Source organism: Triturus cristatus, chromosome 6 (genome assembly GCF_964204655.1).
Source record: "Triturus cristatus chromosome 6, aTriCri1.1, whole genome shotgun sequence".
NCBI classification, from domain to species: Eukaryota; Metazoa; Chordata; class Amphibia; order Caudata; family Salamandridae; genus Triturus; species Triturus cristatus.
Window position 1 is genome coordinate 1,329,580,886 of NC_140589.1, and position 26,970 is coordinate 1,329,607,855.

Here is a 26,970-nt window from a genome sequence, read left to right on the forward strand (position 1 = left end):
CCACCCAATGGGTTAGACAACAATTCTCTGGGTAGAAGCAAAAGAAACTGAAGGAAACAAAGGTTCAAAGAAAAAGCTGGAACTGAAAAAGGGGGAAATAAAATGAAAAGCAGGAAAAAGCTGGAATCAAAACAACACCGGAAAAACTATCAAGTAGTGCTGCAACGTACATGTTAGTGATCACAGTGCCTTAAATAGAATGCTCACAGAAAATGAACCACTATGCAAACTGAAACGAATAAAGAAACCATAATGGATTGGGAAATACTCTGTTGTAAGGCATCAGGTGGCAGCTATGATGGAAAATGACACAGGAGCCTAAAGTCACGCCCCCTCATGGTCTCCACTGACTCCAAACAAAAACCTGCATATGATGCTGTGTTTTACAACCAACACCCGCCATGCGAGAAGAGGCATTTCCCTGTTGCCTTCACTGAGGACGGCAGCAAGAAATCCAATATTCCCGCCCTCTTGAGTTTCTTTCTGTTCCTACTATCGCCACGGAGGTCGTGTACAAAAGCTATGTTGCACCAGACTGTATCTTAGTGATAATGGAGTACACTACAACAGCATGGAAGTTTCATTGCACTTGATCAGTCTTCAGCTCAGGTGCCTTCAGAAATTAGGGAGATTGCTGTGCACGTATTTTTTTTTATTTTTATTTATTTAAAATTATTCCGCAGATTACAGAAAGCAAAAACACATACACATATTTTCTAAACATATTCTTGTTCTAGCAGTAATCATCATTGAAATAAAAAGAGCATCAACATAGGTAGGGGGAAAAAAAAAAAAGGGAATACATTCTAATCAGATTCCTGAGTTAAACCATCCACCCAATCTTTTAATGGGTTCCAAATCTTCATCCCTAATTCTCTGTTCTTTTTGCCCTTTTTTGCATAAAGTGCTCTTTCAAGATTAAAAATGTGAACCAGCCGTGTTTTCTATTGCAAAAAGGTAGGGGGAGAGGGATCAAGCCAAACTGAAGCAATACATAATCTAAGCACAGCCATAGATATAAATAAAAATTCATTATTATGACTATCTTGTGTTGTTACCCCAAGCATCATTAATTGAGGAGAAAGCATAATTTCTTTTTTCAATACAATCGACAGAAATGTTGTCGTTTCTCTTTTTAGTAGATCCAAGACGGGGCATGTTGCAAAAATATGAATTATATCTGGTTCATATGATTTACATCTGAAGCAGTGGGTCCCTTCTGTGTCCCCCCATTTAGCAATTTTCGCGGGCGTAATATACAAATCAAATAAAGTCTTATAATGTTGTGCCCGCAAATTGGCAGACCTCAAAACCAGATTGCCCGTTTCTATAGACCTTATAAAACATGAGTCTGCGGCATCAATCCTGGCCTGCCATTTCAGCTCGTGTTTTTCAAGATCATCCGTAGCATTTCCAAGTAGTAAACTATAAAGAGAAGAGATTGTAAGTTTAGATGTATGGCATAGGGCTTCCAAAAGTGGTATAGCTGAAAAACCTATCGTACCACCAGCTTTCTTAAGAAGGAAGTCTCTTATTTTGTAAAAATTTTAAAAAATCTCGATGATCTATATTAAATTTAATCCTCAGTTCCTCAAAGGATGCAATATGTTCTCCTTTTAAAAGATCTCCTATCCTGGAAACCCCTAGTTTATCCTATCTCTGTAGGTGCCAGTCTGACAAGGCCTCCGGTATCTGCTCATTTTCTATCAGTGGTGTATATCTACTGTATCTGCCAATCCCAATTTTCTTCCGAATACCAGTCCAATTTCGAAATGCCGCTGACAGTCTTAACCCGGGCCTTCTTGTAGTAGCTAGGTTCATACATTTTTAATAAGCAACCATTAGCACGTGGGCCGATTAAATATTCAAAAATTGATGGTACAGAATTAGAGTTTATTACTATTTCCCCCTTTTTTTGCACCAAAAAGTGGCCAGTAATACTGCAAGGAAACTGCTAAATAATAAAGTTTAAAATTAGGTAAACCAAGGCCTCCCCTGTCTCTAGGCAAGGATAGGTAAATATTCGATCTCCGTGTGCGTTTATATGACCATATGAACCTAGAGATCTCTCGCTCAATTAATTTAAACCAATTATTAGATATTTCAAGCGGGATCGTACGAAAAATATATAATAATTTTGGCAAAATAGTCATTTTAACTAAGTTACATCGGCCAATTATGGATAATTTTAGATTATCCCATCGATACATATCACTTTTTATTTTTCCAATTATAGGGGTAAGGTTTAAATCAATAATATCATCAACCTTTGCTTTTATACGTATCCCTAAATATGTAGCCTCTTCAACCAGCCTGCTATCAGCAATAATAGTATATCTATTGGCCAAGATCTGAGTCTTTGCTGTATTCAGTCGATAGCCTGAGAGTGAGCCAAATCGATGAGCCAATAACTCAACCTCTATCATAGTTCTATCGGGCTCTGATGTAATTATTGCTACATCGTCAGCATATGCCATTATTTTGACCTCTCAACCGTGCAATGTAATTGGGGAGATATTAGGAGAAGACCCCAGATGACGCAAGAAAGAATCTATATATAGCGCGAACAACAAAGGGGAGGAAGGACAACCCTGCCTTGTTCCTCTCTCTATTAGAAATGATTCAGACTCCCCTCCCATCATTTCTAAACGAGCAGTGGGCTTAGCATATAATACCAGAATGGCTGTAATAAACTCTGGCCCCAACCCGTGAGCTTCCAAACATTTCCAAAGAAATTTCCAGGAAACGCGGTCGAAAGCCTTCTCGGCATCTAAGAAAGCTACAGCCATAGGTTTCCTTAAAACATCTGTTGCATCGAATAAAGCAACGAGGTGCCTAATATGATCGTCCGTCCCTTTCCCTTGAATAAAGCCATGTTGTCAGGCTGTCACCAATTGTGGTAAAATCTTATTAAGGCGGGATGCAAATATTTTAGAGTATAGCTTTGTGTCACTATTTAGTAATGTGATGGGTCTATAAGAACCCAAATACAGAGGATCCTTCCCCTTTTTAAAAAAAATTATAATATTGGCGGCCCCCCAAGATGCTGGAGGAGCTGCCCCATTCCTAACTTCTTTGAATAGCCCCAATACCTCGGGCGCCACTTCAGTAAAAAAAATCTTATAAAATTCTAATGGTAAACCATCCATACCAGTGGCTTTACCTGATGGAAGGTCTTGTACAGCTAAATAAAGCTCCTCTTGCGAAATTTCTATGCCCAAGGAAAGAGCTTCCTCCTGAGATATTTTTATTTTTGGTAAGAATTCAGTTTCATATGGCCTCTCTGTTTCCTCTAAAGTATCAGCAGCAGTATATAACTCCTTATAATACTTTTTAAAGGCTTCCCTAATTTCTGTAGGGTCCGTGACTATGTCTCCCTGAGGCTTCCTGATCCGTTTAATATGACCCATAGCTATTTGTTGCCTCGCCTTAACTGCTAGTATTCGACCAACTGTCTCACTATACTCATAACATTGTTGCTTTTTCGCCAGATACTTCCCAGCTGTTTTTTCTACATAAAAATCATTCAGTGAAGCTTTGGTCACCATTATCCAATCAGAGACCTTTGTGTGATCCCCGCCTTTATTAACGATCTCAATCAGTTCCTTCTCTAATAAAGCAATTTTCTGATAATAACTTTTAACTTGATCTGCGCTCTTTCTCTGCTTAATTAAACTGTAACGCAGTGTCTCCCCTCTCACAGAGGCCTTAAAGGTGTCCCAGATTATTGTGCTATCTTTATTGAAATAAAAAAATTCACCAATCCATTGTTTCATATGACTCACATAATCGTGATCAGTGAGTAATGCTCTCTCAAATGTCCACTTATTATGTCCTACTCTTACTCCTGACCCGGGAAATTCAAAAACCAAAGGATTATGATCCGACATTATCCTTGGAAATATATCAATCCTAGCATCCTTCATGAGAGAGGGAGTCACCAAAAAATAGTCCAATCTAGCAAATTTTAGATGAGGCGCAGAGAAGTAAGTATATCCAAACTCTGAACTTCTCAAACTGGGCCACACATCAACTAAGCCAATGTCTTTAATCAAGTTTTTAAGTGCGTTAGATGATTGAGGTTTACGATTCCTATTTACTCCCACTGCTTGATTAAACATATATTTTGTTCCATTAACGTTAAAATCACCACAGATTATATAAGGTTCAGGCCAGGACGGAAGCTCCGATGCCAAAAAATTTAGCATTGAAGGGTCGTCTAAAACAGGAGCATAAATTAAGCACAGAGTAAACAAACCAATTCCACTTCTAACTTACATAATTATCCATCTGCCGTGTTTATCCATATTTTTTCTACCTCCTGTAATATTATTATTTTATGACAAGATTGCTACCCCTTTAGTCCTAACATCTTGTGTTGTATAAGCAGTTAGCTTAAAGCCCAACAAATCTAATATTTTATAATCATTACAAGCTATATGAGTCTCTTGAAGACAAATCAAATCTGCATGTAAAACTTTAAGATCTTCTTGGATTCTTCTTCTCTTGGCCCCGTCATTTAGGTCGCAGATATTTATAGTTGCGATACGTAATTTAGCCATAATCATTAGCGCACACCCCCGCCAAAATAATCCTACGTTTTATGTGCAGATTATTAATCTCAATCCAAAGTATCTGTATAGAATCATCATCAAAATTATTATACATTCTTTTCCCCCTTGCCCACTTAGTGCCTTTCCAATTTTTTTCCAGATTACTTTCAAATGACACAAACATACGAAAAATATACAACAACATTTTTATCTGTGGTTTGCTTTCAATCTCAAACGAAAAACCCAGTACCTCCCACCCACCCCTCCTCCCCCTCCCTTGAGCCTTACACCCTTCCCCCCACCCCCTCCATATCAGAGCAGCCAGACCACACAGGTCTGTATGATAGGGCGAACATTGAACGCCATGGAGCCTCCAGCACCCCCCCACTTTGTTTTTTCCTCTTTTTACCTCCCCTTTCCCCCGCCTTTCATTTAGCCAAACATATTGCTCCCTATGCAACTCCGAATCAACTATTTTTTTATAGAGAAAGATTAACTGAAAAAAAGGATATATCCCTACTAAATCTTTCTCTTCTCCCCCTGAGCTTGTACCAGATACTCTTTAGCCTGAATTTCAGACGTAAAAAATCTAACAGCCCCTTTAACAACCGTTTTCAACCTTGCTGGGGCCAGCAGATAGGCTTCAAACCCAGATTCTTGAAATGGCTTGATTAACTGCCTTAAGCGCCATCTGCGCTCAACAGTGTTATATGACAGAAATGAGGACGTACGAAAAAGGAGGCCCCTTTAAACTGTCGTCTAGTCTCCGGACGGGCTTTCTCAAAGATGGCCTGTCTTAAAGAGAAATTACCAAAAAATACCAAGATTGCCCTCGGTTGGCCAGTATCTCTATTAGGCATGTTATGGCGAACAAAAGGGAACCTATGAACTCTCTGGATCTCATGATTCCAATCCCAGCCGAGGAGTTCTGGGAAGGCCTCCTTAAAGAGACCTAACATAAACCCCCGAATATCTTCCCCCTCCATACCTTCCTTGATCCCCAGAACTCGAAGATTATTTCTACGCTGGCGATTTTCTAGGTCCTCCAATTTCCACATAACATCAGACAGTTGAGTTTCATGGGTCTTTGTTTGCTCTCTCACAACCGCCAGATCTTTCTCAACAGCGACAGTTCTTAGTTCCATAGAGTCCAGCATTTCACAAATTTCGCCGCATGTACGTCCTACTTTTCGGAAAGCCCCTTCCAGTTTTTTTGTACCCTGTCTTGTCTTTTTCCCATCTGCTCTGGTCTCTGCCTGATGGTCTTTGATAGTTTCCAAAATGAGGCTTGCTATCGATTTATCCATTGTTGTTATGGTTTCTCCTAGCTGCTCAGAGGACGAAGGGATGCAACCCAAACTTGAAGCTTGTTCGAGAGGGCCGATTATACCAGTGTCTGAATAATCCCATTTTAGACCAGAAGCACCATTCTTTCTTTGAATCTCCTTGGGGCCTTTAGCCCCTTTTATAGACTTCCTTAAGGTTTTTGGGCGTTTCCGGGTTGTTTCAGGCGCTTCAACTGTACTAGACCCTGAAGTATTGTCGATATGCTCTGAGTCACTGAGTGCTACCTCCGATTCTGAGGTCCCTGATCGTGAATCCTCCGTCAGAGAATAAAATGTATCCGGGCCGTCTGAGATGGCCTCAATATAGCATCCATTGCTGTAGGTTTGTCAGACATGGTACCACTGCACAGGCCCTCGTGTGAGCTGCCTCCGTCCCTGTAACCTAGAGCATAGGGATCTTTTATCACAACAGGTGGAGGTGCTTGAATTAAAGCTGAAATATTGGGTCCCACATCCAGAGTCTCCAGCCTCTGGTTGCAGGGTACATCTTTTCTCAGACAATTAGAGGCTGGTGATTCTTGTGACCCTTCCGCAGCAGAAGAATGATCAATACCCAGTGAGCAGTTATCTGGGTTCAGATTTTTTTTTTTTTTTTTTTGTTTTTGAAACCGTTTATTACAAAGTTCAAAGAATATACAAAGATGGGCCTACAACCTTCAGGCCGGCCGCTAGCAAACAAGAGGAGCATATGATACACACGGTAGAACGCATGCTGCGGCAAAGGGAAACGTACAGGAGTTAGCAGCGTTGATGGCCACACCATCCGGACCCCACATAACGGTTTCTTTTTAACATAAATAACAACAAAAAAATCAAACCACAAGGCAACCCACAATCGAAAACAGCAGCATGTGCTCCCCTAGAAGGGGGACCCTACCGATCCATAGGAGTATCAAGGGGGGGGAGAAGGTCAGGACAGGGACTGGGTGGACTCCGTGCCATCTGGGTTCAGATTAGGTGACAAATTAGGCAAATTTGGATCTACAATTATTGCTCCATCCCGGGTTTTAAAAAACGCAGTAATGGCCGGCTGAGGTGTTGTGGCTGCGTTATTTATAATATTGCTTTCCTGTGTCCCCTTTCCTTCTTCTGCAACCATTGGTATGCCACCTTTTTTGCCTGCCATTTGATATCTATCATGAGGCGCCCTCCGCTTAGCCCCCAGGTCTTGTTTTTTAATAATTCGGTTCTCCAGGGGCTTACCTACTGGTGTTTCCATATTTGCAGGGGACATCAAAGCCGGATTACTCACAGCCGCTTCTTTCTGCTCACGCGGCTGCCGCATCGATTTTGGTGGCATTGTACAGAATTTTAGAACTAAAAACCCTCTTCGGAAAGCACTCTGTTCTTTCCTGACGATTTCTCCACCTGCCGCCAGCAGGAGCTCAGCCCAGCCTCTAGCGGAGCATCGCAAGGATCCCGCCGCCTGTGTGGGCGTGTCCTCAGCCGCTCCGCGTCTTGCTAACCTAGTCTCCGTCTTCGTGCAACAGCCGACCCTCGGAGGCTCCGCAGCTGAGATGGAAACCGTGGCGTCACCAGCAATCCCGCCCGGGGTCGTCAGCATCAGGTAGGATCACCTATTCCATGGGGAGGCACTCCATTTCTCCGTCGCTGTGGAAGGGCAACGCAGAGGCTCCGCAGCAGAGTCCTACGCCGCTGCCATCTTGCTCTCAGCGCACGTATTTTTCAGTGATTTCATCCAAGCCCTTTTTCTCTGCTTGTGAATTGTGTAGGCTAGACCAGTTCTGTAACACAGCACTGTGGAGATGAGAGTGTAGGAGCCCCTCAAATTGGCTTATTTCTTTACTTTATTATTAGACCCTGACTAAGATCTCAGAAAAACAGTCATACCCCATCATCTTCCTGACCATGCACCCCATGCTGCAATTATAGTTGGTAAGTGTTGATTAATTGCCCGCCAATCATATTGTGCAGTTCAGATGAGTGAGCTAATTATAGGTACACAATTTAAGACCGGGTTCAATGTAGGAACTGTGGGTGAGGTCTCACCTGAGAAGAGGAAAGCCAGCTTTTACTGCTTTCTGGAATGCATGTTAGCTTTTTCCTACTGATTAGTTGGGTATTTCAAAGCTTGGCAGTCTGAGCGCAGAGGCACCATCACCCATTTGTCATTTCCTGAACCTAGTGATGACTATTTGTAGAGCTGCTCTATGTCTCAGTTAGTCGCTGGCTGGACGGTTCTAAGCTTTTGTTGTGGGAAAAGAGGTTAACAACATGGTAATAGTGCTAAGAAGAAGATACGTCTGGCTACTGGAAGCCATTGCAGAGCCCATAAGTTTAAAATGAAGGAGGTCCCATATTGGGAGGTGGAGGAGTGGGTTTCCAGCTGCCTTCTGAACTCAGTGTAACTTACTGGAGATGTATTGCTTTGATTAACTTGCACGGTTTATTGGACTTAGGTCTCCTTGAGGATGCCAAGGACAATCATCTTGCTGCCCGGGGTCATTGGGGCTACACGTTCTTTTGTCCATTAGTCACACAGCTGGGATGGTCCTCCTGTTCCTACCTGTGAGGATCTCACGTTTTGCTGTGTTAAGTTTCAGGTAGTTGTCCTTCATTTACTTTACAGCTGCAAACAGGAGTGGAGGCTTCAATGGCGTACATCTATTCATTTTTTTTAGCTTCAGAGTAGTATGTGTAGTAGTTGTACCACGACAGACCATGTTGCTGATGAAAAATATAGAATTCATAAAGATATCCATATTTTCCTGATCCTATTGCTATAAAACAAAACTGATGAAAATTCTTAAATTGTTCCTTGCAATCAACAGGGAAGTCTTCAGACAACATTTCTATAATTTTCTAAATTCATCTGTGCTTTTAAAGAAAGGGAACATGCAAATATGCCCAGTAATCAAACCAAACAGAGCAGTCTTACCTGATCTGCTAAGCCATGTCCCCTCTTGCATCAAACAGCCCCACAACATTTAACCTCATTGAGCATCGTCACTGAGATGTAGTTTGCTGTATGAGGTCTACATCTGAATAAACATCTCCACTTTGGGAGAGTCAAGAAACAGCAAGAAATATGATACAAATTCTTGAGCCGGTGCCTCGGAGTGCTTTACAGAGAACAATCGTCTTGAAGGTCAGGGGATAGAGTTTCTATTGTATGCGGCATTAAACACTACTTTCTAATCAAGAATATCCATATTAGATTGGTTTTCGATTAGTGGGAGGGGTTGACTCGAGGGCAGGAAGTGGTGGTGGCGGGGCAGAAGGGGAACATGGTTGACCTGGAAAACAAAACACATCCATATTAAAAAAATACATTGATAAAGACTTTCTGGGGCATTATTTGTAAAGTGAGGGTGTAAAGATTTTTGTGGAAGGTGAATGAAAATTGTGGAACAGGTAGGAGAAATCCCGGTGGAGGAGGTTCAGCCCGAAAGAGTGATGAAGGCAAGTTTCAACGTTCTAGCATTACAAGAGAAAAACAGTGAAGCTCATTTATTACTGGAGTGGTGATGTCTGATGGTCTTGAACTGGAAGTGAGGTGCACTCTGAAGTTTATCTAAGAGCCTACAAGAATATGCCACTGCTGATGAGAAGTAGCGGGTAGCTGAAGCTTCAGTTTTCTGCACAGGCGTAAATAGATATTTGCAGATTTAGCTGTTTGTGTGACATGAGTCGAGAGAAAGATGGTAGTGAAGCAGGACAACTGAGGACTCGGCTTCTGATATTGTGAGGCCAGCCATGGAGGGCTAGGCCACCTAAAATTGCAAAATTCATTGAAGTGTTTAGCCTGAGAAGGGGAAATTCTTTCCTTTTCTTGAAGTTTGAGCATATGTTTTCTTCAGGAATATGTTTTGAGAGCTGAATTGTGAAAGGCTTTTCAGTGGTCTTGCTTTCACAATGCTTTATGATAGGGTTCTTGTGGCTTACCATTTTATGATTGAGGTGGGTTTTATTAGCACTAGGTTATATGGCCTGTTTTGAACGCACCCAGACAATGTCAAACAAGAAATGGAAACTCACTTAGTGCACTTGCACGATCTTGTGTCGGTGAGACATACACAACATAGGGGCATTCTTTTATTTAGATGTGCGCTTGCTATAGAATATTTATTTGTTCAACCTGAGATTTGAGTGGCAGCAAAGAGATGATTGGCGGGCAACACTTTTACAATTTAAAGATTTTTTCAGTGGTATAGTAGTCTGATTCTCTCAAGATGGCAACTAGGGAAGTTTTGTTAGTATAAATCTGTATTATTACTCATCCATGGGAAAATTGATGCCTATCCTAAACTGAGATCTATAGAATTGTCAAATGAACGAGTACAACTAAGAGATGAAATGAGGGCAGATAAAGTGACGGCAAATCAAGAACACCCACGTCTATGGAACAGAGTAACTTTGCTTGTGGGACCAGCACGGCTGTAAATGTCAATACCTAGTTCTCAGGACAGCAAAGTAGAGCCTTCCTGTTAGCCAACAAAATCGAATGCTCTAGGGTTGTGTGGGGACAATAAAACAAATAGTTGCATTTTTATCTGCTGTGCCTCGCTTGTTACAAATTGGTAATACCTCTCGATTATACACATTTATTATTTGTTAAAATATTTTGTCTCACTAAAGTATTCATGCAATTCAATAAGTTTTTTTTTTTTATTTTATTTTTTTTATTTATTTACAGTTTTTATTTACAACAAACAGTCGGGCAATGAGCAGTGAAACAAACAAGCAAGCATGATACAAATTAATTTAGAAGAAGAAAAAAAAAAAAAAAAAAAAAAAATTCAATAAGTTTTAGCTATAATCTTTGAATAAAGTAGCAGCTTGGCATCCCATGTGGTGTATGGAGTACAGGCGCTACATTAACATATATATGCTGAGCCTTTTTTCCCCTGCTTAGTTAAACTTCCTTTGCGTTTCTGTCTAATGTTAACTTGCTCTCAGTTATAGTTTTTAAACCGCTTACATTTTGTCTCAGATCTACAGATACTTCCCTGGGTTTGATTGGTTCTTCCTTGATCCCATCACAGAAAGTGGAATTAAATTCGCAAGCGATGAGAAGTAAGTGCTGCTGAAAGGAATGAAACACAAATGATTGTCTGGCTCTGTAGCCTCATTTCAGATAGACTGTCCACATGATATTGCATTGAAATATATTTCAATGAAAACCCTGCCAGTCTGGATTAGATTACTTAAAGAGCTGAGCCTCTTTTTTTAAATAGGTGAGTGTTTATGTTCAACAAAGGTGTCTCATTTAGTTGTGGCACCAGTTGTAAGATCTTTGCTTCCCATAGGTCACACATTGTGACCGTCGCATAGTCTAATGTGCCTTTCGCTGTAAATAATGACAGTTGTGTGCGCTGTTCACTTTTTTTAGAATTGCTTTTGAATCTCAACGCAAGAAAGCAATTGAGAGGTCCATTTCCTAATTAATGTCTTGTCATTCTTATGCTACCCATACATAGATTGATTTCTTTTGCCACGGAAAAGAAAGTGATTTCACTTAGAAAAAAAAGAAGTAAATGCGTTTTTACCAATTTCAGTTTTTAGGTGTGGTTTTTGGAAACAGTAATGTGACTGAAATGTAACACAGGCAACTTCTTTAATTCTGGCAGTGACAGTGCCCATAATCTTCATAACAAGATTTAGAAAGGAGGTGAGAGGTAGAGAGTGAGCTGCATTTAGTTCCAGTTCTTTGTTTCCTGAGTCTGTTGTTTGCCTTTGTCTAATCAGTTGCGGCAGGTTAATGATGTTACTGATACTTAATCTGGAGAAGACATATAGGGAGAGGGTAAGCTAGAAGGATTTTTGCACTTTGGTTTCACCCTGAACTTGTTTCTAAGCAATAGCACAACACAAAACCTAGTGCCCATTTTCTGGCCGCCATAGTGTGTGTTCCACTGTCTGAGAGCACAGTTTTACTCTAGTTTTTCATGTCTACTGTTCATCCAGTAATCTATCTTTCTGCCTGTGTGCTTGTATATACTGTAGGTAGCTAATATGAATGCAAAATGGTTTTCTAAGAATAGTCTGTTCAGTAGACAACTGGTAGAGGGAATTTACAACAGAAGCAGATATTTCCCGCATAAAAGACGTTCTTTGAAGAATGATGTCACGTGACCCAGATGGCCACGTGACAACCCCTGCAACAGTGTGGGGCTGCTTTCTAATCCCTTTATATATAACCATCAGAGAAAAGTCATTATGTATGGCATACTGTACCCCTAACTGTAAATTACAACAATATAGCTAGACAGAGAAGTCTCATTTCCATATGGAGGCACTAGTGTGTTGGCCGGATCAAAACTCCATGGTGACCTGCAATATCATTTTTAATGCACAGTTAAATGCATAGCATTCAATTTAATAAGCAGGTGTTTTTATCAGATGTAGTATTCTAATGTTATTAAATGTGAGGTGTGAGTGGCTTATTTAGTCTTCGGTTTTTCTTTGCATTCTGCAGCTTGTAGTTTAATTTTTTAAGTATAAATGCAGAATGCAATGCCTTTCGGACCTTTTGAGGAGAATTCTGAAAGTGACATTTACTCCTGTGTGAACTGTGGCTAAGGTGCAATAAAGCATTTCTGCTCCCCAATTTTTGCTCCTGCGGTGCTTCATTACACTGGTGACAAGTGACGGGATCAAGGAGCTAGTATCTACACCTCAACATGTTCCTTTGCTTCTGAAAGGTGTCCAGGAGCAAAGCGGTATGCACAGGTTGCGATATGGATACGAGTGATTGCTTTAGGAAAGTCTGAAACTAAAGGCCTTTAGCATGTACCGCAGCAAAACAAACTGGTTTTTCGAACATAAACTGCAGGAGCCAGCTATTGGGACCATGAGCCAGCTGACATCTGTCCAAGACAAGGAGTGTAAGCACCGGCAGGCCAAAAACATATGAAGATGCCATGGACCCAAGCCCTCCATTCACTGAATTGCAAGAGTGCATTTCAGAAGAGGTGGACATCATTGTCACAAGCCAGTCAGTCAATGGAACATAATGGTGCAGTCCATAGGAGCTTTGTGAACTGTGATGTCATAGTGCCGGTATTTTTGACCAGTACAGGCTGACCGGGTTGTGGAACACTGGCTGTGCGTTTCACTGCAGTACTTGTGTGCAGCCTCTAAGTGGTTGTGTCACAACGGCATGCAAAAGTTCCTAAGTGAGTGTCTAATCTACAATCAAGGAACCTAGCACTTATGAACGCACCAATGTCATTATCATTTTGAGTTCCTACACATTGCCACCCGTATTTAAATCTATATGGGCACTTGCTGGTCACTGGTTTGTTTTGTTTTCTGAACCATCTGCGTTTGTTTGCAGTTAGGCTTGTAGGTGGAAAGCATTTGTGTCTGTTTACAACAAGGGAGAAAAATTCAACAGGACGTCAATCTCATAGCTTTGTATATTTTTTGCTTTTGATTTTAGGAACATGTTGGGTGTATTTATTAGGCCATATTGCATTACTTTGGACAACAGTATATGGGTGAATCTGTCATCCATGGCATTCGATTTAACATTTGATGTTTTGCAGATGTGATTGCTCTTTGTGGACTAATTCTGTACTCTCGATAATGAGTTTGTAGGAAATTGGGTTACTAGTTGAGAGGGTTGGAAGTCCCACTCCATTACTAAACACAATCCTTGTCAGGGTGAACCACCAAAGCCACTAAATAAACCTGTGCTTAACCCTCTGGTAGCTTGGGACAAAAGGAGTCAGGCTTAACTTGGAGGCAATTTCTAAAGTATTTATGCAGCACTCAAATAGCAATAAAGTAAAAACACAACACAAGAAAAATCACAAAACTATTTAGAATAATAAAGTAACTGGTAATGAATAACATGACACCAAAACAACCAACAAACATCAAATCAGTAGAACTGTAGATGACTTTTAAAATTTTAAGTGAAAATATCACTGAAAAACTAAAAGCACCACTCGCGGTTATATGGTTGTGCTGGACCGTGGGAATGTCACAAGTTCAAGACCACCGCGATGGAGCATGTGTCAATTACAGGGACCAGATTCATCCCCCTGAAGAGTTACCTTATCAAGTCCATGCCAGGAGCTGCTGTTCTTGTTGGTGGGGGCCGCAAGGAGGTCATTGTTTGCATGAGGAACAGGTCGGGCATAGATAGAGCTTTGTGTTGGAAGTCGACGTGGGCTCCCATGGTTTGTAGAGGTTTATCAACTTAGAAAAAAGTATTGATGAACAATATTGTTCCTTTCCATATCATTTTGTAGTTATGGATCTCTTTCTGAGTTGGCCTGAAGTGAAGCTGAAGATTTCTGGAGACCCTATCTGGGCTCTCCAAAAATAGAGCCGGCTTCCTGAGAATTTTGTTGACAGACAGTGGTGTTTAACTATGTTCCAAGGAAAAAGAAGAAATCCTGATAGGTTGTGAGATGGAGCATAAGAAATGTTTGTTATATCATCTCAGAACGGATGGCATGGTCGAAGAAGAGTATAGAGTTGGCCATGGTGAATAGATTAGATTGGGGGGGAAAAACTCCTTAACCAACTGGTAACATATTGTCATTCACCTCACATGGGCACAGACAAGACTCCCATCGAGTTGTTCACAGGTCACGCACACAAATCAATTCTTGCTTCTGGGTGAATGAAATGGGGAAAAGGATGAAGCAAGGTGTCTTAGAAGGATGATTGTGGAAAGAGAGAAATCAGATTGCAGAAAACGAGGAAAGAAAAAAGAAAGTCATAATATATTTTTGGAGTGTATGTCATGGGGTCAGTAGGTTATACACCAAAGAACGGATGGATGACCTTGAAACAAATGCCCCTTGCTTATACCGAGAACTCTCTGATTGTCTTCTGTCAATTTTTGGAGTTCAGCAGTTTTTGTCTCTCACAAGGCATAGAAACATAAGTGAAAATAAAATCCAAACAATAGCATTATAAAAGATGACACCAGAATTCCTCCATACTGTTATCCATCAAATATAACCGCCACACAACAAACCACATTTAGTAACCTATTGTTTCAAATTCTTTAAAACCTACGTAGAATAAACTTTGACTCTGTCTATCGGAGTATTGGCCTCAGTTTATTCTATTGGCTATTTGGTGTATCATTTTGCCTTTGATGGAGTGCTTACATTGGAAGGTATGAGGGATAATTTTGCATCTCAAAAATTAAATTATCTTTGTCGTAGATGCTTTGTATGCACAAAACAATCTTTTTTGTTTTGCAGTATTTTTTTCACTACAGCAAGCTTTTTAAATGTTTATTCAAAACTCAAAATGCAAGCCAGATCTACTGTCTTTGCCATTGCCTGTCTGGTATCGTACCATAGAGGGATCTGTTTCTTAAAGTGGGTGTCAGCATCCAACCACAGAAACATTTAATCACCATACATTCCTCTGTAAAAATACGAGCAGAAGAGTACTCATTGTAAGTATCTTCTTTAATATGTGCTGTTTGCCACGTCACTGATCTTGCATCCACTCATGCTTATTTTCACTGTTTTGAGAATTTAAGAATGCTGTGAATATCAGCTTGTGTCTTTTTTTTCTCAGTGTGAACTATATTTCGTGCCCACTCCTTATACTTCATGCCGAAGATGATCCTGTTGTACCATTCCATCTTGGTCGAAAGGTAATTTTATAGCACATGTTATGAAATGTGATCATCATTGAAAAGTACCGATTTTTCGGTTTTATGTGTGCACCAAGTTTAATAGTTATGTGTCACATTGCCACAGCACAAACTGTTTTTATTTGTCTTCTGTTGGTTCTGTTCTCTTAGCTTGGGTAGTGCATTCAATTGCACCATCCAAGCTAAAAGTAGGACATAAAAAGATCTGTCAGTATGAGAAGCATATTGCATTTGCTAATAGCTGAATGGTGGGGGTGTAATTGCTTACTGCTTCGAGTGCTTATTTTAGGCTATAATCTTCTGTTCCCTTTTATGCTTTATAATACTTGCAAACTACAAAATATATGTATGTAAGACTTCTTTACTGTCCATGGTGTTCTTTCTCAGGTTATTTTACTTTTTGGCACACATGTTTTCACTTCTTGAGTGATCCGAGGTGTCAGAGTATACTTGTGTCCTTTCACTGCTCAATTTTCAGGCACTACTTTTTTCTTTTCAGTTAAGCACTCTTTGAAAGTGCATGTTTTTGCCAGCTGTCTCCCTTGTGTATGTCTCTGCCCCTGCTGCGCTCCATTCTTGCGCCCTCTCAACTATGTGCTTCTCTCCCACCCCTTCTGTGTTGTGCTTACCCATGTGTCCTTCTACCCCTGAGTGGTGGCGTATAAATGCTACCGTCGATGCCTCCGGCTGACACGGGCCAGGATCCCATACGCCCCGGCCATTCCTCTGGAGGGTTCCCCCTGCGGGCGAGGCACGCTTGGTGCTGCGGAACTTAAGGATTGGCACGCGGCGGATATACACACTCTGGCGGACTTATTCCAGGAAGGGGGCCTTCTACCGTTCGCGACCCTGGCGGAGGAGACGGGGCTGGCGCAGGGCCAGTTTCTCCGACACCGGGCTCTGATAGAGACGCTGGCGGGTCATTGGGGGGACTTACGGGAAGAGCCGGAGCAGCACTTAGTGCTGCAATACCTCCATGTCATGGGCCGAGGGGGGCATCTAATCAGATGGTTTGCTGCGGCCCTGCGGATACACGCGGCGCCCAGCCTAGAGGCACTACGCGAGAAGTGGGAGGGAGATCTTGTCCACCCTATGGTAGATAAAGAGTGGGAGAGGGTGCTGCAGGGGCCGAGGAGGATACCTCGAAACATGAGATTTCGTCAAATACAGTTTTTTGTCCTGCACAGGGCCTACCTTACGCCGGCTGCCATAAAGAAGTTTTTTCATCGCGTAGACGCAAGCTGCCCCCGCTGCGCAGTGGTTGACGCTGATCTGCTCCACATGCTGTGGGACTGCCCAGCACTACAAATGTACTGGCAGGCGATACATAGGGAGCTCCGCAGGTGTACGGGCCGGGACATTCCGTCTGAGTGGCCCACTTATTTACTACATCTCTTTCACCGGCTAAGGTGGCCTCCCGATTTCTCGATCTGGGAATCATAGTGGCTAAGCGACTTATCTCCAAACGCTGGAAGGCAGACGCGGCGCCGCATGTGCGAGCATGGCGTAGCTCTTTACTGGCGTGGGCGAAGGCGGAGGAGGTGGCACTTCGGCGGGAGGAGACTCTGGGCCTGAGAGTGACGCCCATCGCATCCCAATGGGGGGAGATGCTGCAGACTTTGATGCATTCGGAGGAGGTGACCCCGGGTGGTGGCAGGGAGGTGCTGTCGGAGCCGCGCTAGGTAATGGGGCGCGGCCAGCCTGGTGGAGATGCTGCGCTGGTGGGTGTGGCAGGCTTAGAAGTGAGGCCAGTGCATGTCGCGGACCGAATTTTAGGGCTTGAATTAGTCCTGAGGGGGGGGGCTGGGGAGTTTGGAATCTGACGGGGACGGGGATCAGAAGGGAGGGGCCGTTTAGACTAGGACTTGCGAGCTGCTGTTGAAAGTTGTTTTGGTTGCTAGGCTGTCGGGGAGACAGCTACCCGGCCACTGAGCGGGGAGTTTAGCACTGTTTGTATAACTGTTTGGGGATGCACCGGGATTTGCACGTAACTGATACAGGAGATGGTGAGCGGATGCTTTCCACAAGGGCTGCGGCCACAGCATCACGCATGGCGAGCAGAGTTGCCCAGCACCTCATGGATGGTACATTTGGACACAGCTGTTTAATATTCAGTTCATGTAGCGCAACCGGACTACATGCGCTGTGCACTGACACTTGCCGAGTGATGTATGTAACGATGCTCCCTGATTAAATATGATCTAATATGTGATTCCACCTGCAAACTCAATAAACAGATTTCTAAATAAAATGTGTCCTTCTACCCCTGCGTTGCTTTCTCTCCTGTGTGCTTCTCCCCCAGCTCCACATTTCTTTCTCTCACCTGTGTAGTTCTCTTCCCCCCTCGCTCCACGTTGCCCATGTCGTGTACTTCTCCCGACCCTCCAATTTGCATCTGACTCCCGCTGTTTGTGCTCCTTCCGCCCCTTGCTCTCTGTGTTGCTTCCGTCCCCTGCCCTTCATGGTGCTTCCATCCCCTGCCCTTCATGGTGCTTCCGTCCCCAGCCCTCTGTGTTGCTTCCGTCCCCAGCCCTCTGTGTTGCTTCAGTCCGCTGCCCTCTGTGTTGCTTCCATCCCCTGCCCTTCATGGTGCTTCCATCCCCTGCCCTTCATGGTGCTTCCGTCCCCTGCCCTCTGTGTTGCTTCCGTCCCCAGCCCTCTGTGTTGCTTCCGTCCCCAGCCCTCTGTGTTGCTTCCATCCCCTGCCCTTCATGGTGCTTCCGTCCCCAGCCCTCTGTGTTGCTTCCGTCCCCAGCCCTCTGTGTTGCTTCAGTCCGCTGCCCTCTGTGTTGCTTCCATCCCCTGCCCTTCATGGTGCTTCCATCCCCTGCCCTTCATGGTGCTTCCGTCCCCTGCCCTCTGTGTTGCTTCCGTCCCCAGCCCTCTGTGTTGCTTCCGTCCCCAGCCCTCTGTGTTGCTTCAGTCCGCTGCCCTCTGTGTTGCTTCCATCCCCTGCCCTTCATGGTGCTTCCGTCCCCTGCCCTCTGTGTTGCTTCCGTCCCCAGCCCTCTGTGTTGCTTCCGTCCGCTGCCCTCTGTGTTGCTTCCGTCCCCTGCCCTTCATGGTGCTTCAGTCCCCTGCCCTCTGTGTTGCTTCAGTCCCCTGCCCTCTGTGTTGCTTCAGTCCCCTGCCCTCTGTGTTGCTTCAGTCCCCTGCCCTCTGTGTTGCTTCCGTCCCCTGCCCTTCATGGTGCTTCAGTCCCCTGCCCTCTGTGTTGCTTCAGTCCCCTGCCCTCTGTGTTGCTTCAGTCCCCTGCCCTCTGTGTTGCTTCCGTCCCCTGCTCTTCATGGTGCTTCAGTCCCCTGCCCTCTGTGTTGCTTCAGTCCCCTACCCTCTGTGTTGCTTCAGTCCCCTGCCCTCTGTGTTGCTTCAGTCCCCTGCCCTCTGTGTTGCTTCCGTCCCCTGCCCTTCATGGTGCTTCCGTCCCCTGCCCTTCATGCTGCTTCCATCCCCTGCCCTTCATGCTGCTTCCGTCCCCTGCCCTTCATGGTGCTTCAGTCCCCTTCCCTCTGTGTTGCTTCAGTCCCCTGCCCTCTGTGTTGCTTCCGTCCCCTGCCCTTCATGGTGCTTCAGTCCCCTGGCCTCTGTGTTGCTTCCGTCCCCAGCCCTCTGTGTTGCTTCAGTCCGCTGCCCTCTGTGTTGCTTCCGTCCCCTGCCCTCTGTGTTGCTTCAGTCCCCTGCCCTCTGTGTTGCTTCCGTACCCTGCCCTTCATGGTGCTTCAGTCCCCTGCCCTCTGTGTTGCTTCAGTCCCCTGCCCTCTGTGTTGCTTCAGTCCCCTGCCCTCTGTGTTGCTTCCGTCCCCTGCCCTCTGTGTTGCTTCCGTCCCCTGCCCTCTGTGTTGCTTCAGTCCCCTGCCCTCTGTGTTGCTTCCGTCCCCTGCCCTTCATGGTGCTTCAGTCCCCTGCCCTCTGTGTTGCTTCAGTCCCCTACCCTCTGTGTTGCTTCAGTCCCCTGCCCTCTGTGTTGCTTCAGTCCGCTGCCCTCTGTGTTGCTTCCGTCCCCTGCCCTTCATGGTGCTCCAGTCCCCTGCCCTCTCTGTTGCGTCAGTCCCCTACCCTCTGTGTTGCTTCAGTCCCCTGCCCTCTGTGTTGCTTCAGTCCCCTGCCCTCTGTGTTGCTTAAGTCCCCTGCCCTCTGTGTTGCTTCAGTCCCCTGCCCTCTGTGTTGCTTCCGTCCCCTGCCCTTCATGGTGCTTCAGTCCCCTGCCCTCTGTGTTGCTTCAGTCCCCTGCCCTCTGTGTTGCTTCAGTCCCCTGCCCTCTGTGTTGCTTCAGTCCCCTGCCCTCTGTGTTGCTTCCGTCCCCTGCCCTTCATGGTGCTTCAGTCCCCTGCCCTTTGTGTTGCTTCAGTCCGCTGCCCTCTGTGTTGCTTCCGTCCCCTGCCCTTCATGGTGCTTCCATCCCCTGCCCTTTATGCTGCTTCCATCCCCTGCCCTTCATGCTGCTTCCATCCCCTGCCCTTCATGGTGCTTCCATCCCCTGCCCTTCATGGTGCTTCCGTCCCCTGCCCTCTGTGTTGCTTCAGTTCCTGCCCTCTGTGTTGCTTCCGTCCCCTGCCCTTCATGGTGCTTCAGTCCCCTACCCTCTGTGTTGCTTCAGTCCCCTGCCCTCTGTGTTTCTTCAGTCCCCTGCCCTCTGTGTTGCTTCCGTCCCCTGCCCTTCATGGTGCTTCAGTCCCCTGCCCTCTGTGTTGCTTCAGTCCCCTGCCCTCTGTGTTTCTTCAGTCCCCTGCCGTTCCTTCCCCTGCCCTCCGTGTTGCTTCAGTTTCCTGCCCTCCGTATTGCTTCTGTCCCCCACTGTCCATGTTGCTTTCACCCCTGCCTTCCATGTTGCTTCTGCATCCTGCCCTCCCTGTTGCAGCCACCCTCCCCCACCCCTTTGTGTTGCTTCCACCGCCGCCTTTCATGGTGGTTTCTCCCACCTGCACCATCTGTGTGGCTTCTGCTCACCCAGTTTAGAGAGAATACAACACCATTCTGTAACTGCACACATGTGTGATGTGCATGCCATAAACACGACACAGCCAGTAGCATTATATATTTTTTTCCGCTTCTCTCCAGCCATAAGGTGGAGCATTTGGGATGCTGTAAAGCATTGCTAAAACCCATTTGCAAAGCCAATTGGTCTAAAAGGTAAGACCTATTGGCCTTGACAGTGCTTGTAGTGTTATGCAGGCTGCTGATCAGTATTTTGCCTGCATTGCCCCAATTCTAAATTCTAAACTAGTGGAGCCTACAAATATGCATTCTGTAAGATATATGGGTTGTAGTTCAAACTCTCTATCTGATATTGAATTTAAATTGTGTTGTTTGGATAAAAGAAGTTATGAGATGTACAAGTCTTTTTAGTTTATCCAGTCAGAGGCTATTACGGGCTTAATGATACCTTCGGGCTGAGAGAGAGAATCTTTTTCAAAAAAATGCAGTGGGCCTGCTAGTAACCAACTTGACTCTCAGCTTCAAAAAGCCCATGTGCAGTAGAGGGAGTGAGGAGGTGAAGATGTCCTCGCCTTTGCCAGGAAACTGTGATCAAGGTATGAGCATACACATGACACTTCATCTTTTGTCCACTGGGTCCTCATTGAAAGGTGTGGCTTCATGAAGCACTGGAGGTATCTTTTCAGTTGTCCAGCAGACAACTGCAGAATACCATTAAAGTATGGGCATCAATGCAGGATCTGTGTTTTGGCCTGGAATAAATGTCTCTGCTGTGTTAATTTGAAGAGGCTAAGGTATGTGACACTTTCATTAATGCAAGACAAGTCTTGCAGCCCAGTCTGAAAAATAGGAGTGGTCCACACGAGTAACAAGTAGAGATTTATGGGTACCTGTCCATGACATATCAGCCTAACTTCTTTAACAACCCATACTTCACACTGACCTGAAGTTTAAGCCTAAAAAAGAGAGAATACACAAGAATAATTGTTTCACTTGTTGGCAAAATAAAAAGAGAGCTGCTCTGACCTCTACTGATTCTCTGCATGAAAGGACATTTATTAGGACGGCTGGAGACGGTCACCTGAACAGACTCCCAGAAATGTTATAGTCTCTGACCTCCTGTGGTGTGCAGTCTACTGTGGAGCTTTAATTCTGAACTTGAAAACTGTCTAGATTAGAACGTGAAGGAGTTTCCCATGTAGGAGTCTGTGGCGCGGTGGAGAAGCAAACAGGGGCGCCTGTCTGGTTTTGGGTTAGTCCTTTTATTGACTCAATTACATATGTGGCTTAGTGCCCAGAACACTGGCTCCAAGGTTTTCTTGTGGCTTGTTCAAGACAGCAGCCGTATCCCCTCTCCCGCTCCAGAGAATGGGCTTCTGGGCGTTCTGTCCTTCTTCCGGACCCGTCCGGGTTCCGCCGGTTTGTCAGGGAACCAACCCAAAAGAAAAGCAAATAACAAAAGAATGTAAGGACGGGGTTTGGTCTCTCAGCGTAATCAGGAGAAAGAGGTGAAGGGAGGTATCACCCAAGGGAGGTATCTCCCAGTACCAGCACCAGTGCTCTTGTGTCTAAACTACACGACAGCCGTTACGCCCATATGTAACCAAACATTCTTTGTACTTAATACCGCCATCCGCTCCCTACACCCATCGCTTCCTTAGAAACACCAACCCTTTTTCCCACAAGGTCCCCAGGCGGCCCCTTACCTTGTGTAGCCACGTCCCTCTGGGAACGTGGCTGGCGTCTGCGTGATGCCGGGTAGGGTCGGGCTCCCTCTCTTGTTTTCCTCTTGCCACCGGATCGTCCTTCTGGTTCCGGTATTTCTTCCTCCTCCTTGACTCGAGGTTTCGCCGCGTCTTGGGTTCTGGGTGCTTTGAAGAAAGTCCGTACGGCCTCTTTGCCCGCTGGGTCTCCTTCTCCCGACCTCGCCGCTGTAGACGTTCGCTTCCTCAGGATCGCGTCTTCCTCTTTCACAACGAGAGGATCACATGACCCCGTCATGTGATCGTGAGGCTATTCCCACAGTGAGACTCTCTTAAAGGGATAGTCCAGTTCTTGTTCCACAGTTGGTGTCTGTAAATAGAGGGCAGGACACGGAGAACGGTAAGGGGGAAGTGTTCTGTCGTAAGGTCCTCTGTTTCTGCTGTTCACGGCATCACTTCGTCACAGAGTCTGAGATTCACTTGTAGAACTCCTTTTCCTGTCTGACTTCATGATCTGAAGTACTTTGAAACCATTGCTGCAGATTTTGATAATACCATTGAGACTGTTCCAGTGGACTTAATTGGAACAAGATATGAAGGAGTGTAAGAAATCAGTAATATTCTACTGCTGCTATCCTACTTCGCCACAGAAATATAGTGTGCATTAATCAAAGTAATGGACTGCCAATTCATATTCTTCAGCATTGATGCACTCTTGAAAATAATCTTGTGTTGGACAGTTATTATACGTTCTGATTTGGTGGTTTTCTCTACTTGCTTATATTTTCTTCTAAGTAAATGCTTATGCAATGCTTTCCTCGAATCCTCTTTAGTGTTAGTTTTGGACAGTTCGTTTTTCATTTAACAATTTTTAAAACACACTGAATAAGGAATATTAATTTTTCCAAACAATATTTTGTGGTGTTTTCCCTTAACTAATATTATTTTTTTTAGTGGTATTTAGTCAGTCTTTTTAATACAGTGTGAGCTAGACTTTTGATTTGTTTAACTGTATTGTTGTTTGGTTGCATTGTTACACAATATTCCATAATGCACATTTCTCCAAAGTTGTACCATGTTCCTCCGCTGTGGCCACCAATCATGCTTCCAGCATTGATACCCCTAGGACGACTAGTTTAACCTTGCTGAGCCGTGTGCTTAAGACGTGTAGGAGCTCACTCATGGATCTCATTAAGGCAGTGATATTCCTTTCCTATTGCCTTCCATTTGGATTCGAACAACGTCAGAATGCAGTGTAAACTGCACTCCCTTGTGTACTCTTGGCTGCAGCAGCAGTGCAGTGTGGGTTGAAAAGAGTGCCATTTGCTTGATTGCCGATATTGGGCTTGCTGTTCTTTTCCCAGAGAAGCCTCTTATTTCCAGGCCACTTGCTAGTAGGAGTTGCTATGAAGATTGACCTATTGTGTACTGTATCCAGTAATCCTTCAGTGGTGAATTTAGTAAGGTTATGGGGAATCATAGGATAATATAAACAAAAATAACGGTGCAAGTAACGTTGATTTATGATGAGGCAATGAGCTATATCCTGGGCAACCCATTTGCTTGTACAGGGAAATTAATATAAGTGTATGAGAAAATGATTCTGCTCTGGCAACACATTACCTGCATTAGGGTCAGTAGTTATCCATACATGGATAATTGCTAATATTTGTTCAGATATCTATGCTGGGTCCATTCCTTTAATGGATTAATTTATGATGTGTATGGGAGTAATGTTTGACCTATGCTGGGGAGCGAATCATCTATACTGAGACGGGAAAAGTAACTTGACTTTATTGGGGCTACAAGACATCAATGACAGAGCAGTCGCTGAGCTGTACTAGGGCAATGAATAAACTAAATTGGAAAAGCAACAATTCAGTTAGATGACATTGAATTCTCGTAGATGTGTCCTGGAGTAAATAGTAGGCCAATGGCGGCTTAGTTGTGAGCAGGAAACGAGTAATCATCGAGCTCAAAATGAGCAGTAAGTAAGCTGCTGATGGCAAAGATTGAACTGTACTGAGACAAAAATAGAATAGACGGGAGTCTGACATTTTTCACTCTGCCATGTCGAGTGGTGTTTGTTTTTTAAAACTTCCAAAATTCGCTTAGCAGACCGACTATAAACTTTCTGTGCTAGATCTTAAAAAAGAAACATGTTTCAGGAGCAGAAAGAGAATTGTTTGCTTTAAAGTCTCAGTGATGTTATGTTGTCTACCAGTGCAGACCATCATTTAAGATTCTTTGTTGTTACAGCTTTTTTTATATTATATTTGGAATGAGAACAAAAAGATATAAAAAAATGGAGTAGTTTAAGCAAATGTGTATGGTTATTCCCAAACCACGTTCTCTTATCATGTCCACATTTTGCTTTTGCACCTCAAAGGACCTATACTTACTATTGCTGTACCATAATTGCCCTGTTACATACTAATTACAGTAGAAGTAGTTTGCTGTATACTTTCCCTCTTCTAGACCACCTGTGTAGATTCAGATGTTTTATTGTAGAATGTCATATTTAACATCGTGATCCAATAATATTTGTTTAGCACTGTTAGGAACATATAGGTTTAGGGGTTATGGTATTAACGAGACTAAAACTGAAGTATTATTATTTAACACTTCAAAGGAAACCCCCTCTCCCTATCATTTGAAGTCAGTCCATTTTCTAGCCCTAAAAGGTGTTTGGGAGTCATTTATTAGGAAGATTGTATTGCTGTCTACGATAATTATGGTTTACTTATAGCTATGATTAGAAAGTTTTTCTCAAAATGGGGAATCTGCCACAATTGGTCATGCTTGTCTCATGAAAATGTTGGTTCTACCTCTATTCTTGTTTCTTTTTCTGACCTTTTTATGTTATTTAACAAATGTTTTTCTGCCAAACCGGTAGCATCATTTCCAGCTAAAAGAATTCTCAAACCTTTTCAGGAATCAGGGAGCAATCACCTTCTAGGATCTCCACTCATAGTATGTGGCTTCTCCTGCAATCTAAATTAAAATATTCATGACCATTCCTGATTTGTTTGGTAATGCAATACTAACACATATGCTTAGAGAAATCAATATATTTAAAATATTCTTGTTTCTCCAGTTACATAAAGTATCCAGAAAAGTATGATATAAGACCCTTAACATTCATAGTAAGAATAGAATTCTGCTTCATACATTGTTTCACACTCCTGATATTCATGCCACAACTCCTCTATGTTTATTGTCTCAATTTTGTCCAGTCGCAACGCCTGAACAATTGGGCATTGTTAAAATTGGTAATCTGCTTTTTCAAGTTTGCCTTAAAAATATCTCGTTTTTTCAACTTTCCGAAATGGTGTTGGCTGACTGGATTAATTTTGCTTATTTTCAATTAAATTAATTCATTAAACAATTTCCATTTCCATTAATGATACATATTAAAGAAATAACTTAACAGATATATATGCTGGAACAGGTAAAGTCCAGATGGGCCATTTATATAAGGTATTGTGACCAGATACCACTGCAGAATTCAAAGGAAATGGTTTAATAAAACTGGAATAATCTTCAAGGATGGCCAATTGGTCCAAAATAAATAGCTTTTCCGATTGTACAGTTTGAAGTTCCAATTTCCAGTGCGTGGTATTTTTAAAAAATGGATGTTATGATACACTCCTCAGAAACGTAATACATTTTCTTCCCATATTTCTACCTCTTGCCAGCGATGTGCTATCAACTCCCTAGCATATGTTCTTTGACTATCTATACAGGTGACCAGACCCTCGCATAGATTTGTCCTTACTAGGTTGAGGCTCGGGCTAGTACATCATTTAGTGGCCTTCCCGTCTCCTAAAAAACACCCTGTTGGCCCTTGTCCCTGTGACGGTCAATCTAAACAATGCACTTTGCACTTTCTTTTGCTATGTAACCTCTATAGGAATTTCCGCATTGTTTATTTAAAACCGATCCTTGTAAAATATGGAGTCCGTACTGTTAACAATGCTATGAAACTGCTTTTTAATATGCATAATCCGGATGTTTGCCTTTTTACTGCTACCTTTTTATACAAATCAATTCATGTTAGGAAAAGTATGATGTTTTATAATTTTGTGTGTCAACTGAATTAATTACCCCTGCATTTTTGCTTGCTTATGTATGCATGTTATTTCGTGCTTATATGGTCATGTACCGAATAAAGCTTTATGAAATGAAATGAGAAAACGTAATACATTTTCTTCCCATCTTTCTACCTCTTGCCAGCGATGTGCTATCAACTCCCTAGGTGATAGGAAGCATATGTTCTTTGACTATCTATACATCGCTTAAATCATGAGACAGCATTTTTTAGTTTCTTAAGTGAAGAAATAGGCGCTAAACTTGCATCATCCCAGAAAGCCATCTTCCACTGACTTGATGAAAATGTGTTAAAAAAATGTGTAACCACTCTGTGGAAATCCCCTATCCCGACCTCACTCGACCAATGGTACAATAATATGGTTAAGATTAGTAAACCGGAATATGCTCCGTTTTGCTGCAATCACAACGAAAACGTATACAATAAAATATGGTGTATTTTCCACTGAGATTCTATTTTCATTGTTATATGTCATGTAGTTGCAAGCATCACGATAGATTTACATTTTGGTTGAAATATCCATGTAATCTTTTATGATTAAATATTCTGTATGATATAATTTTTTGAATTCAACATTTTAAAAATAAATTAAAAAAGAAGCAATAACATGATCTGGTGGCGATCGCTATACACGTCTTACAACAAGAAGCAGTAAGTCTTCAAGTGTTTTTGTTGTCAGAATTCCCCTTTCTGTTCTGTTGTGCAGCCTCATTTGGGTAAAGTCTCA

General features: G+C 43.3%; 1 protein-coding gene across 2 annotated transcripts in view; it reads left to right on the forward strand.

Moving 5' to 3' along the window:
- Positions 1-26,970, forward strand: part of ABHD12 (abhydrolase domain containing 12, lysophospholipase) — a 487,344-nt gene that overhangs the window by 423,895 nt on the left and 36,479 nt on the right. For both annotated transcript variants that reach the window (XM_085612333.1, XM_085612332.1), the window contains 2 exons: positions 10,854-10,936; positions 15,416-15,494. In XM_085612333.1, coding sequence (XP_085468459.1) covers positions 10,854-10,936; positions 15,416-15,494 — 162 coding nt within the window. The remainder of the gene's footprint in view (positions 1-10,853; positions 10,937-15,415; positions 15,495-26,970) is intronic.